At 32.2% G+C, this 14,821-nt stretch overlaps 1 protein-coding gene across 4 annotated transcripts in view; it reads right to left on the bottom strand.

Annotated features, from left to right (window-relative positions):
• The window catches only part of Rtn4 (reticulon 4), a 65,753-nt gene that overhangs the window by 24,968 nt on the left and 25,964 nt on the right, over positions 1 to 14,821 (bottom strand). Inside the window, exon 1 of one of the 4 annotated variants that reach the window (XM_048804343.1) lies at positions 10,450 to 10,715. The exons of the other annotated variants lie outside the window; for them this stretch is intronic. Coding sequence (XP_048660300.1) covers positions 10,450 to 10,483 — 34 coding nt within the window. The 5' untranslated portion in view covers positions 10,484 to 10,715. Of the gene's footprint in view, positions 1 to 10,449; positions 10,716 to 14,821 lie in introns of those variants that run through there. 4 annotated transcript variants of the gene reach the window in all.

Raw genomic sequence — 14,821 nt, 5'->3', positions numbered from 1 at the left:
GAGAGGGAGGGAAGGGGGGAAGGGAGAGAGGGAGAGGGAGAGAGGGAGGCATTGTGTCCATGTATAACTAAAAAATATTATTTTAAAAAAATAAAATAAAAGTCAACCCACAAAATAGAATGTTTGCAAATCAAGTACCTGATAAGGGACTTGAATTCAAAATATATAAAAATTTCATACTCTACAGTAAAAAAGACAACCCACTTAAAAATGGGCAAAGCATTTGAATAGATACTTTTCCAAGGAAGATATACAAATGGCCCAAAAGTACATGAAAAGATAATCAACACCATTGAGTATTTGGGAAATGCAAAGCCAAAACCACAATGAGATTTTATATAATAAAATGGACTATAATAAAAATGGACAATAACAAATATTGGCAAAAACTAGAACTCTCACACTACTGGTGGGAATATAAAACTCAGCCACTGTAAAAACAGTTTGGCAGTTCCTCAAAAAGTTAATCATAAAATTTTCATATGACCCAGCAATTCCACACCTAAGAATGCACCAGTAGACTAAAAAAACCTATGTTCATACAAAAACTTACATATAATATATTCTTAGTAGCATCATACATCCTAGTCAAAAAAGGAGATCAATTCAAGTGTCTATCAATGGAAAACTGGAGGGCCATAAAAAGGAAATAAGTAACAGATACAGATGAGCCTGGACAACATGATGCTAAATGAAAAAAATCGAAGTCATGAAAGGCCATATATTTGATTCTATTTATATGTATTGTTTAGAATATATAATTTTACTGATATAAAAAGTAGATTAATTGTTGCTGGGAGCAGGGGGAGGAAGGAGGATGAATGTTAATGGGCATGTATATGATTGTGACTATGCTGAAAATCAGTGAATTGTACATTTAACTAAAAAAATAAAAAATAAAAAGTAAATCAAAAACCTTTGTTTTAACACATAAGCGAAGAGTCAGTGGGTCCTTTATTTTTGAGAAACCAAAACTAAAACAAAGAGCTTGTATAAGAAAAGCTTAACTTTTCATGGTTCTTCAAGTTTCCTTCAATATTTAAAAATAGTGTTAAATCATTCAAGGTAATGATTAACTGTAGCCTCAACTACTACTGTGGCCTCAACTTTAAACACCATTTTAAATATCTGAAATTAATGCAATGGTGTCTTTCCTCTTATAACTGTAGGGAAGGCTTATGAAATACTAAAATAATACTGATCAATTTTAATAATTCTTATAATTTAGAAAAAAGTGATTTACTTCAAAACAAAAAAATGTGGAAAACATTTTATTTTAACTGTGTTTTATGCAGTGCACAGAATAGTATAATCCTTATCAAACTAAAATTTTTATTTAAAATAAATCAGTAAACTTAATATTTAAAATAAAAATTTCTGATCCAATGCAGAGTTAAGAAGTGTCGCCTACGTTTGGTAATCAAACTGTCAACTGCCATAGCTAAAAATAGTGCCAGCCCACCTGCCTTACACGCAGAAATGATCCTATTACATTTTGCTTCAAATCAAATTCTTACTGATGCTCTTCAATTTTAAAGTCTTGTCTAGGGGGGATGAAAGTAACAGATAGTCCTAAAAATAGCAGAAGGGCAAGGAACAGCTAACAGGAAAATATTTCTGGAGCAAAAGTAAATAGACCTAAGTAATAGACCTTAAATGAAAGTTAGGTCAAGAATGAGAACAATAGTTCAACATGAAATTAACAAATAAATATATACATAAATACTAGAGTGGCATAAAAATTTTTCATCATAATCTTTATATTAATAAATATTTATTAGGAATTGCAATTCTTAATTAAATTCTTCCCAACTGCCAGGAAGTTACTGGAATTCAAAACTGACCATTTAGCATGCTTGCACACAGTAAGCATTTGTGCAGCAAATATGTGACAGGTAAAGGTCAAGAAAATGGATCTATGCAGAAGGGAGACCTTAGTTCTTTCCATAAAGACAGTAAGAGAAGCTTAAATTGTATTTCTTCCTTCAATTTACTATCAGTGTAATCTGAGTAAACAGATTAAGTAACCTGTTTCCCCATGAAAAGTTAGAAAAAAATTATATCTACTTAAGAAGTTATTTGAAACAGGAAATTTTACCTATGGAAATGATTGTCTCGTTCATCACTTAATCTTTCCTGCATTACTTCTGACAATAATATTATAATGCTTTGATCAATTTCAACTACCACATGCTTAAGGAAAGCAACAACTAGTATAATAAAGTAGAAGTTTTGTACTTGCCTTTTCTGTTATTATTAAGCAATTCCCTATTCTGAGCAAGGTCCAAGTCTTTGTACATATTACCTCTAACCACCTTTCTATCAAGTATTTATTATCTGTATAAATTAAAACCATAACTAAGTAACTATGTAACTATAATTATAATCAATGTTTCGTTTTATAAAAAACTAATTCTATGCTAAGGCAAGATCTTCAACACTATTCCTGAGAATACAATTTGTATCCAACATTGTGGATGTTTTCAGACACAAATCCTTTCCTACATACTAAAATTAAAAGGCAATTAAAATTATTTAAAAAGTAATTTTAAATGGGCTGGGGATGTGGCTCAAGCAGTAGTGTGCTCGCCTGGCATGTGCAGGGCGCTGGGTTCCATCCTCAACACCACATAAAAATAATAAAGATATTGTGTCCACCTAAAACTAAAAAATAAACATTAAAAAAAGTAATTTTAAAAATTACTTCTAGCCCTCTATAATTATACAATGGGATGCTCGCTCAAATTTAAATTTAATATTAAATGTAGACACATAGGAAAGCAAGTCATCTTATGTGAGAAAACATACACTAAACAACCTCAAAATTAATACAATCTCCTAAATATCCCATATGTTTAACAATATCCAGTCTCACCCATTGTCTAAATTTGTCACATAAAACAACACAAATCAACCATAGTGTGAAACTGCAAATCTTCCTAATAATGCAGAATTTTATGAAGTAGTTATTGTCAGTGATGCTGGAGAATTGTTCCAAGAGATTAACAGTCTAATAAATAGGCACTTCAAAGCTAGACTATCTGACATCATGAGATTATGAGAAGCCCCCTGGAAAGTAATAAAACCCTTGAACATTTTTTGTAAAGGGATCATTATATACCATTGTATTCCCTGTGAAATTAAACCACAAAAGATGCCATTTTGTGCTACCATACAATTTTGTGGCAAAATTATACTCCCACAAAATCCAAAAACCTGATTCATCCTCTGTGTATTCTAAGAAATTATACACAGCTGTGATTATAAACTAAATTTTTTTAGGAATAAACCAAAACAAACTTCTTTTCCTAATTGTTGATTTTATGTTTCAAGATAAAAGTCATAACTCATTTTCCTTCCATTAGTTGGTAAGAAATTTGGGTTCACTAAGTGGTCTTTTTTTTTTTTTTTTTAAGATGTTGATGGACCTTTATTTTATTCATTTACTTATATGCGGTGCTGAGAATCAAACCCGGTGCCTAACACATGCCAGGCAAGTGCTCTACCACTGAGCCACAACCCCAGCCTGCAAGTGGTCTTTTCTTCCTTAAAGTATCTTCAAGTAGATAGAAAATGCCTCACTATATTGCAGAAAGGTAAAAACCAGCTACGCTAGTCTATTGCCTTCTAGAGATAATAAATATTTTTGTAAGTTCGAGAACACTGGAATGCAATCATCACCAACATATGTCTCTTGTACAATTAAAATCATCAATTAACTTTTTAGTTTTATGTAATTTCCAATACAAAAGCAGGACAGAAAACAATTCTAATTTCCCACTTTAAATTTTTCTATGCCATGAGAATTTTTCCTTCACAGGGAAATCCATAAATTTAATTCCATTTCTTTTAACATAAATCTTTAAGTGGCATCTCTGTACTCTACGTACATAAATTTTAACATATTTAGTTGCAAAGGATAGTATAAACATCAAATAACAGTTGTAATTCCTCACATTCTTATGGAAAATAAGAATATTAGGAGTAGAAATTCCTAAGTCTATCTCAATGCCCAACTCTTACCAACAGATTTGTAGGGATATCATTAATAGTTGATACTCCTTGATTTTTAAGTTGGTTTGAGCTCCTAAAGCAAATGCTATAATAATAAGATGGTGGAGACGTGAAGAAAGGCAATAGTATGTTATTGTCTACCACACCTCACACAAGCCTTGGTGGCAAACATTAAAACCAAAAGCATGTGTGTGTGTGCGCGTGTGCGTGTGTGTGTGTATCTCCAGTAATAAAAATCAGAAATTTGACCTCAAAGCACTGCTCTAAGCTTGCAAAAAAACAGCACTGGCTAAATTAAATTCAATATTCTTCAGCCCAAATTCTAGCAGAAAATAAAGTGAATAAATAAAACCTAGGGATACTCAGAGAACAGAAGAATTCTATTCATTGCTGAAATATTCTTCTCTACATTCAAGCATGTAATGTAATCCTTAAGGACAAGGATAAATTGCACCCCAGGCCTGGGAAGTTCTCACTAGGCTTAACTTTCTAACAATACTAAACTAATAACCACACCTACCTTCTTCCATAGCTGGTGAAATAGACTACTGCCTCTCATTGCAGAGTATGTATCATATAAAAAAAGATATATACATATGCATATATAATATGCACATGTATATACAATATGAACAGATATACATATATATTTATATATACATACACCATTTATAGTAAGATGCCAGGCAGACCAAGTGCAAATAAAAAAACATGGATCATTTTAAGCTTTCATAATTTCCAATCTTTAGTTCTGTCCAAGTAAAATACAAATTGCAAAATAAAAAGAAAGGCCTCACACCACTAGCTGTGTTGTCCTGAGCACATAATCTAATCTCTTCAATTTGCTTGGATGCCTTAACTGTAAAATAAGAATATGGAATATATGACTATTAAAATGCTATGTGAAGGTGTATTATCTAAAAATCCTGAATTCATAAGATTATGTATGTTAACTGCTTTTAAGGGGAAAAGCAGGAAATACCTTTTCTAAATTTTTTGTCCTATATAAAAAATATGCAAAATTTTTCCCCAAAACAATATATTGTTCAAGGCCAGGAGTACACCTGGCTGAACTCAGAGGCCCAGTGATTAGGCTACCATTTCTGCCCTCAAAGAATTTACAGGCTAGAGAAAGTTTACATATTACATTTGTAATAGAAACCACAAAGTGAAAAGCTGAGATGGGAGTTCCAAAGAATGCTGAATCACCTCCACCTGGGAAGACTGGGGTCTCTGATAATACTACTTAAGCAAAATGAAATGGGAAGAAGGGCATTCTAGTTAGAAAGAAAAAACACAAGCAAATGCATGAACAGGCATGTTTAGGGAACAAATCCTTCAATGTATCTAAGAGAAGAGTAATAGGAGATGAGATTTAGGTTGAAACTATGCTGTGAAAAGCCTTTTAAAAGTTTAGTAGACACAGAAAATAAATTTTTAAAAGTCCAGTTTAGACAGTATAATTTAAGTTGAAAAGTAAAGGAAACCCCTCAGTGCTATGATGAGAACTGCATTTTAGGAAGATTCATTTTACTTTGGCTGAGTCAAGGGATTTGGTGGAAAGACTAGATAGGTATCTGGCAAAAACTAGGAGTACCAAGATTTAGGTAAATAAAACAGGCTATTTCCAATGCTCTTGGTACTTATCCACAGAAAACTTAAAGTCACATATTTTCATCACATATAGAAACATGTTCACATTTGCTTTTCTTAATACATCCTGGTTCTTGTAAAGCAATTTACTTAAAACTGACAAAACAGTGATATAAGGAGCTAAAATCATCAGATGTGCATATACAGCAGATGTACATATCTTAGCCATGATTCCACAATACACTCACTCATTGCTCAAAATAATAATTTATACAATATTTCCGGAGAGCAGTTTTGCAACATGCACCCAAAACTTAAATACTATAACCCAGCAATACAGAAATAATCATGGATAAGAACAAAGATTTGGGCTGGAGTTGTGGCTCAGTAGTAGAGCACTCACCTAGCATGTGTGAGGCACTGGGTTCAATCCTTAGCACCACATAAAAATAAAGTCACAACTAAAGAAAATTATTTTTTAAAAAAAAGAACAAAGATTTATATTCAATTATATTCATTTTTAGCATTGTTTATACTTGGAAATCTTTAGGAATGCTTTATTTAAATATTTGGGATTAATAACACATATAGAGAAATATCACAGTGATACAGAATGCAGACTATTTTCAAAAAGGAAGATAGTTCCTTATTTAGTAGTGAAAGATTTACAGAACAAAATGTACCATATGTTCACCTCCCCAACAAGTACACCCTGTTATAAATATACCCCCAAACCATTCTCTGTGTTGGGATAGGTTCTTCTACATACCTTCTAAATTTTCTATTACACATGTAAACCAAGACAAGAAACATCTAATAAATGCCTAAACACTGGGTTTCAGCAAAGGTAGGGGCTTTCCTCATCAGTTGGTCTCATAATTTGTTAATGCTAAATGTCTTCAGGCATTTTTTGGCATTCTCCAAGAGAAATAAGGCATTCTAAGCACAAGGACCTCTGCTCCTTTCTACCTGAAACTTCAAAGCCACTGGTCTGAAAGTGTAACTGAATCTTAATGTTAGGAATATTTCTGTTCCCATGTTTCGTACAGAAACTTCTCTCAAAGGTCACCTATGGCATATTAACTGCCCAATCCAAAAAGTTATTAATAATAATAATGAACAGTCTTGCACTTACTCCTAAGATTTAACAGGGTCAACAATCATCTCTCCATCTTCACACTTTTGGCTTCTATATATAATTTAATTACCCAATTCTTTAAAATTCTCTAGCCCTTTTATAGCAGTGAAACTACACTAACCACTTGTGGCTTCTGCTCTGAGGATAATTTTCTGATTTTTTTTCTGGTGCCACATACCCCCATAATGTAGGTTTTAGGCTTTCCTTCCTTAATCTTCAGGCCTTTCATTGGGAACTTCCTGCAAGTATTCATCTGTCTCACTTTGCATTTGATTCCAAATTCTTTATCATTAAATTGTCATTTCTTGGAAATTCAGATATGTTCTATATTACTTCAAATTCAAAACTTAAAACCCAACTTGGTGTGTTTTTCTGTCTACTTATTTCCACTAATGATAAAACAACATCATTGTTAACATTCTACTCTGGTTGAAACTTCATGCTATCTTTTGAACACTACCCCCACCACCCCACTCTCATCCTTCAAGTCTCTGCCAAATGCCAAGTAGTTCTTCCTTGAGTTTCTCAAATCTGTCACTTTCTTTTCATTCTTATCTTGATAAATACAGGACTTTTTAAAATGCCAGTATAGTGGGATGCAGTGGCATATGCCTATAACCCCAGAAGTTGGGAGGCTGAGGCAAGAGGATTATCAAATTCAAAACCAGTCTCAATAATTTAGCAAGACACTAAGCGACTTTTCGAGACCCTGTCTCAAAATAAAAAGTAGTTGGGGATGTGGCTCAGTGGTTAAGCGCCTCTGAATTCAATCTCTGGTACAAACAACCAAAAAACCTCAGTATAACTACATTCACCCTAACTGGTATGCCTCTAGGTGCTTCTCCAACTTATATTATACACCCTAAACAAATCTCTTTAATTTATCATTTATTATTCCCTAATTTAAAACTTCCAAAGGCTCTTTATTTCCTTTATGACAAAATCCCAAACCCAATGTCTTCCACAATCTGGTCTAGGGAATCTTTTGATGAAAGCAGAGAACCTCAAAACTGGAACCCTACAAATCATGCAAATAAGGAAACTAGAAACTAAAAAGGGTAAGTTTCTTAGTCTAGCCAAAATCAAAATTTGTATTGTAAGAACTACAAGATGTTTAAAATACATATTACCAGGCCCTGTAAGCTCTGATATGATAGGTAAGGATCAGAGGAATGTGTATTTTAAAGAGGCACCAGCAACAGAAAAGACTGAGAAAATCTGACCTAGATCTTTGACCACACCAATCTTATCTTTCAACTGCTGCGCTATATATATATTCTGTCAACCAGAAAGTTCTAGTCTGACTCAATGATTACACCATTCTCTCACCCCAACCCCTCTAACCTACCCATCCTTTGATAGTCTTAATTCCAAGAGTTTAATATAACCCCAATAACCAAATATTGCATATGGAGCTGGCACAGTGGCCTGTAATCCCAGTGACTTGGGAGGCTGAGGCAGAAGGATCACAAGCCAGCCTCAGGAAATTAGCAAGGCCCTAATCAGCAAGATCCTGTCTCAAAATAAAAAAATAAAAAAGGCTGAAATATGGCCCAGTGGTTGAGCGCTCCTGGACTGAATTCCTGGTACCAAAAAGAAAAAAAACTAACATTACATGGATTTCATTTGTTCTAAGCATCAGGAAGAAACAACATAAAAATAATTAAGAATATATAATTAAGAATACATTTATATATAAAGGATATATAAAGAACATGATAATATTAAGAATATATAGAGAAATACAAATTGTTAACACTGTTATTAGTCTGAAAGATCATGTCTTATATATCAGTTAATCAGCAAACACAAAAACAAAATGACCAAAACAGCAAAAAAACTCAAAAAACCAACATTGAAACATTTTTTAAACATTGAAATCAGAGAAATTCTCAGGTTGGGCAAAAATAAAAACAAAATAGAGAGGAAAAAAAAAGGGGGGACCTGGCCTGTTTTTAAAATTTACCTAGACCCTAGATTAGGATCACTCTTTTACTGTCCAACACTTTTCAAAAAATGAGGAAAAACTCAGCCTATGGCAGCTTCACCCTGTCAAGTGTTTTCCGATTTATATCACACACACATTTTCTTTTTTAAGCATTAAATCAGAAAAATAAAGCTGGTCTTACAAAAGAGCCAAAGACAAGCACTAAAAAATACTGGGCCATTCCAATTACATACAAAGTAGACTCCTCAGAGATATTCAAGAATAAATTTGGTTCTGTATTTGTGCCTAAAAATAAACAGATATGGACTGAACTGGATCTTAATTTCTTCTGTCTTAAACATTCCTCAAATTATTTTAGCAAATGAAGAACTTAAGGCCTTATTTAATGTTCTAAGATTTAAATTATTAACATTGAGCCTTAAAAGTTGCAGAATAGGCTCTATTTTGACTTTTCACTTATTTTTAAAGCCTGTGCTTACTACTGTATTATCACTAGTGTAATTTTTATTTATCAAAAACTTCAGTGTATCAATTCATCTTTCACTTTTAACATTAATAGCTCAAAAGATTAAAAAATTCTTTTATTAAGTTCACTTGTGAAAAAAAAAAAACATACAGGTAAAAACCCAAAGCTTCATTGTTCTCTGTTCTTTATATTAAATATAAAACTTTTCTAATGTGTTAATCTTAACTCAATCTTAGACTCAACTTTTCCCTACATTTCTTTATTGAGAAATTTTTTTAAAAGGACATTGTGAATGTTACTGTTATTAGCTCTAGACAGTGTTTTTTTAGAAACATCCCCATCCTACCAATAATATATTCTAGAAGAACATAACATTCAAAAAGAACTATAAAACTTGAATGTTGTCAGAGAAAAAAAAAAGCTTGCTTGTGTAGAATGTCAATTTGGGATACTTAAAAGCAGTTCTAACGATTTTAAGATGATTTTTTTCTAAGTGGTCAAATATATGAACTACCACCTTCTCTTAAAAAAAAAAAAAAAAAAAAAAACCGGCATTTAAACATCTTAAAATGCAGTTAAAATATGCATTACAGTCAACATTTTACCACTTACAAGCTTAAATTCTTACACAATGATCCACTGAGATTTGAAAGGATCTGGGCTTTCAAGGGGGAGGAAAGGGGATCAAGATCACTGATTGGTTATTACAAGGACAAAGGTTAGTGATTTAAATATAGATATGCATTGAAAATTATGCATATATTTGAAGGATTTCACGATACATGAAAACATATTAAAAGGCAATCAGTAATTTCAAAGGTTCAAGTCAGATTTCCAAAGAAGAAAAGAGGATTATTGCAAACGCAGTTATCTCGCTACCTACAAACATTTGGATAGAATTTCAACTAACCAAATAAGCTGCTTTAAAATAGTCACAGAAAATAAGTCACCATGGACTACATAAAGAGAATTATGTAAATTTTTTATATCAAAGTGACCAACAAATGAAATGTTAGACCTACACTATTTATAATGTGCAAGGTTAGAGAACAAAACCTAAATGATAGGACTGAAAAAGACTAAACCAAACACCAGTGAAAGAGAACAGCATGTCATTTTCTAGTACACAACCAACTGTAAAAACACGATAGCTGTTTTAGTCCTTCAGCATTAAGCTTTCCATAGGCTTCACTTTTAACCCCAAATATATCTAAGTTGCAAAGCTTACTCATAGAAATATATACTAGTTCCATACAAAAAACTGAATGAAAGATTAAAAAGCAGATATACCCTTGTCCTTCCAATTTTTCTTCTGACCGTCCATCTCTTGTCACGATCTGCCCTCCAGCTGCAATTATCAATTATGCATACCAAGAGAAAAGCTGTAACTGCAAAAATCTACTCCTGGGAGACATGAAATACCCGTTTCCTCAACCCAAGTCTGCAGTCTCCTCTGCTGCACAACTGCAGCAGGACTGAAGTCACCTGACGTCTTCTGGGTGTGGAGCAGTCTGACGCAGTGCAATCTGTAACTAGGCTACTAATACTCAGGCATTAATGCCTTCCTTCTATCTGTTTATTGTTCTAGTCATTTGCTTGTTGCACATACCAAATGAGCATTTGCAGGGGGAAGAGGCAAGCTACCAAAAGAAAAGAAAAAAGGGTTGTTCTTTGACCAAACACTGAATATAAAGTCATATGCAGGGTTTCGGGTTTTTTTGTTTTGTTTTGTTTTGTTTTGTGTGTGTGTGTGTGTGTGTTTTTGACAGATGGTTGAATTATGTTGCTGGCTTAGTCTAATTTCAAACTCTAAAATCAATAGTTTCTCACAAAAATAAAAATGGACTGATCCAACAAAGCTTAAATTTCAAGCTTGGGAAAAGCTGAGTCTCACTTTCTTCCAAGTTTATTAAGGCTTACATATTCAGCATTTTGCACACTTATAAGGGAACAAACAAAAATCAAAGTAAAATTAATTAATGTTTACTGAATATACATTACTTTGATAGAAAAAATTTCAATTTCAACCAATCTAATTTTTACGATATTTTTTCCTCTTAAAATTATGAAAAGCCAGACACTTACAAATATGTACTTAATTATCATCTACTTGAATTTTATCATTCAATATTTATTAGATCTCACCATAGACACGATTAACAAATCCGTATCTTGAGGAGAAAGTGCTAATTATATAATTTGCCTTGGGAAAATAACATGAGCAAACCAAAATGTTATTGATAAACATAAAAACAAATCTATTTAAACATTTCTAATATTTTTTTCTTTGAACTTCATAAAATTGGCATTTTTTTTCTAGGATAGAAAGTATGTTTTTATGTTCCACAACTGGTTTACCTGATGCTAATGTCTGCGTAAGCAGAAAAAACAATAAATAATGACAAATAAGCTAAAATAGTTTTAAATGTTTGGCATAATGAAGTATTTTCCAAATACGTAGCCTCTGTACAAAAATACGTAAGATTAAACCAATGCTTAAATAGGGTTATTTTCTGAAACTTGTAAAACTATGGGCTGTAAAACCTTGAAAAATCCTTAATATCAGAAGAGACCCATATACCAATGACTCATTTCTTTTCCTATCTAACTCCAATTATAAATAAAATAAAATCATTCTGAAAAACAACCTAGTATTCTCAGTTAATATTTAAACTTTATCCAATGGACCACTCTGTTTGAGAAACCTGTTATAAATCTGATCATGGGTGAAAACATGTGGCTTCTTCATGCAACCGTTTAGAATCCCAAACTATTCATTAAGTATAAAATATTCCCAAGAAAATACTTCTAGTAATAAGTTATTTAAACTGAAAGCCAGGGGTTAGGAGTATAGTTTAGTAATACAGTGTTTGCCTAGCATGCTCAAGGCCCTGGGTTCTACTCCAGTACTGCCAAGAATAAAAAAAAAAAAAAAAACTTGAAAGCCAAAGAACACTCAAGCATGGGAATGAAGTACTCAGAAACAATACTCAAACATTATTTCAAGTTAGAGATTACTAAATAGGAGAAAAAGGTTTCTTGAAATAAAGGGTTTTTTTTTTCCTCATCTTTCAAATTACTTTAATACTTAAAAAGTCTGAGAGTGGTAAGAATGTGCAATAATACACATTCACTCATCTTAACATTAAACATGCTTAACAGTGCTCCAGGCAGATTAAAAAGTGAACACAGGAACCATAAGGTTTCAGAGTAAGCATTTCATCTTCTTTGCAAATTAGGGTACTATAAGTGTACAGGGAAAACTAGCTCATGGAAGTCCACTGCCATTCTGTCCATTTCATTGTTACAAAGTTTTTAAACTACTGTTAAGTGTAGCTAGCTAAGCAAAAAAATGTTTAAATCTGAAAAATGGATGAGATTAAAATTTATGTGCAGTTTACTGGTCCTATTTCACATTAAACCCCATCTTAATGAATTGAATAAAGGACATATCTTTCTAAAATGTATCTTTATTTTTTCATCAATTTATTTTTTTAAAATGAAGGAATTTTCAAATAGAGCACATCCCAACTTGCAAAATGTCACTGATTATTTGAGATAGAACCCTATTTTTCCTTAAAAGTAAAAGGCTCCCAAAGGAGGAACCACACTTTATTTATAACTCAAGTAAACAGAAGTTTAGTGTGCATTCTAAGTCCTGTTCCATATTGGGAGGGTATAAAGTGGGAAGGGTGAAAAGTATTATTTTACTCATCTGAAAAATCAGCCTTCTTTAGAACTTTTGAAATAAAAGTTCAAAGTTCATATTTAGCATCTTCCCACTCCTCAATATCCATACCCTCTCAGTATTCCCCTCTCCTAAACATGATAAAGACCTCCAAATATACCTAACTCCTTTCTAAAGAGTTTTACATTCTAAAATTACCTTTGTAATTATATCTCTAATAAAAATGTTCATCTTTTTATTGTACAAAGTTCACATGAAAATTATGATTAAATCAATTCCTTCTAAGGAATAAAAATATTTCTGGGGCTGGAGTTGTGGTTCAGTGGTAAAGTGCTTGCCTGGCACACATGAGGTACTGGGTCCAATACTCAGCATCACATATAAATAAAGTGAAGGTACTGTGTCCAAAACTACTACTAAAAAAAAGTTTTAAAAAGATTTTCGATAACCTCAGAAATTGAGCGTATTTTTTTCTGACTTGTATGTACTTGTATGTAATTGGAAGGATTTGAGACAGCATTGAACTGCATTTTACAATAGGCATCAATTTAAAATTAAAACAGTTTTCGGGCTGGGATTGTGGCTCAGTGGTAGAGTGCTTGCCTAGCATATGTGACATACTGGGTTAGATTCTTAGCACCACATACAAATAAAAAAAGTTCATCAACCACTAATAAAAATATTTTTTTAAAAAGTTTTCTTCACAATGTTTAGAGATACAAAGGAAATCAGGTGAGAAAAAAGCGGTCATTAATATTGAAAGTGCAACACCCTAAGTTAGCTGCTTTGTATACTGTCTTGGTAGCTAAAATAATTATATCTACTTCCGGCCAGAGAACAGGAATTCTTTTAAATTAATCGTTCTTTTATAACAACAATTACAGCTACAGTGTAATGTTAAACTTACTTTACAATATAATTATTCTGAGCTACGCAAAGGTATAAAATTAAACATACATTACTGAGGTATTAAACACTTTAAAACCCTACCATGTGCTGTCATACAATGCCCTCTATAGACTAAATTATAGCACTTCAATATAACTGAGCTGAATCTTAAGAAATGAAAATGTATGACATGAATGACGTTTTCACATAGCCAAAAAAATGTGCATTTTTAAGTCTATAAATAATTTCACATGAGCTGCTAAAATCTACAAAGAAATTGAAAGTGATACTATTTAATGAGAATTAAATGCTATTACATTAAAATCTAAAATAAATACATAGATACTCCTAAAAGACCAAAGCATTTCTAAATTCAGAATTCAAAAAGTAACTTGTCTTTAGGCTCTGCACAGATCTTTTAAAGATTTTTTTCATTAAAGTACACAGTTGTGGGGAAATCTTGAGGGTCATTTCAAAATGTTTATAATAACATGATTCAAACATGTGTGACTTAGTACAAAATGTCAAAATGCAAAATTTTTTTATAAAATAATTTTTAATGTCATTCATAAGTGTGGAACAGATAATCCCAGCTTACTAAATTTTTCTGCCTGACTGAATTTATTCCCTATGGTCAAAAGTTACAAAGTACTCTACAGAACTGGTTTTCTATCAACAACACTAGATGGCAGCAACACCCACAGTCTACAACTGATTGCCCAATCCAGGACACACAATCTAGCAAAAACTACTCTGAATTTTTCTGGCACTTCCATAGATTGTTCCTGGCAATAGAGAACTAGATTAGAGTACAATGGAAATAGGCAAATAACTCTACCAGCAAAAACACGTAGAATAAAATGATTTTCTTCCAGAATCCATTTAAAATAGATCAGAATTAAATGTAAAAATGAAAACTACAAGGAAAGTAAATAAAGATAGATTTTTCCTTTGTGAAAAAGTAAAAATGTAAAATAAAATAAAATAAAAATATTTTGGAAAATTGCAGGAAAACTCTAACATGACTAGAGTTTTCATCTTTCTCATATATATATATATATATATATATATATATATATATATATA

Source organism: Marmota marmota, unplaced genomic scaffold, assembly GCF_001458135.2.
Source record: "Marmota marmota marmota unplaced genomic scaffold, marMar, whole genome shotgun sequence".
Classification (NCBI taxonomy): domain Eukaryota; kingdom Metazoa; phylum Chordata; class Mammalia; order Rodentia; family Sciuridae; genus Marmota; species Marmota marmota.
The sequence above is the reverse complement of the archived record's forward strand: the minus strand, read 5'-3'. Positions and strand labels throughout refer to the sequence as shown.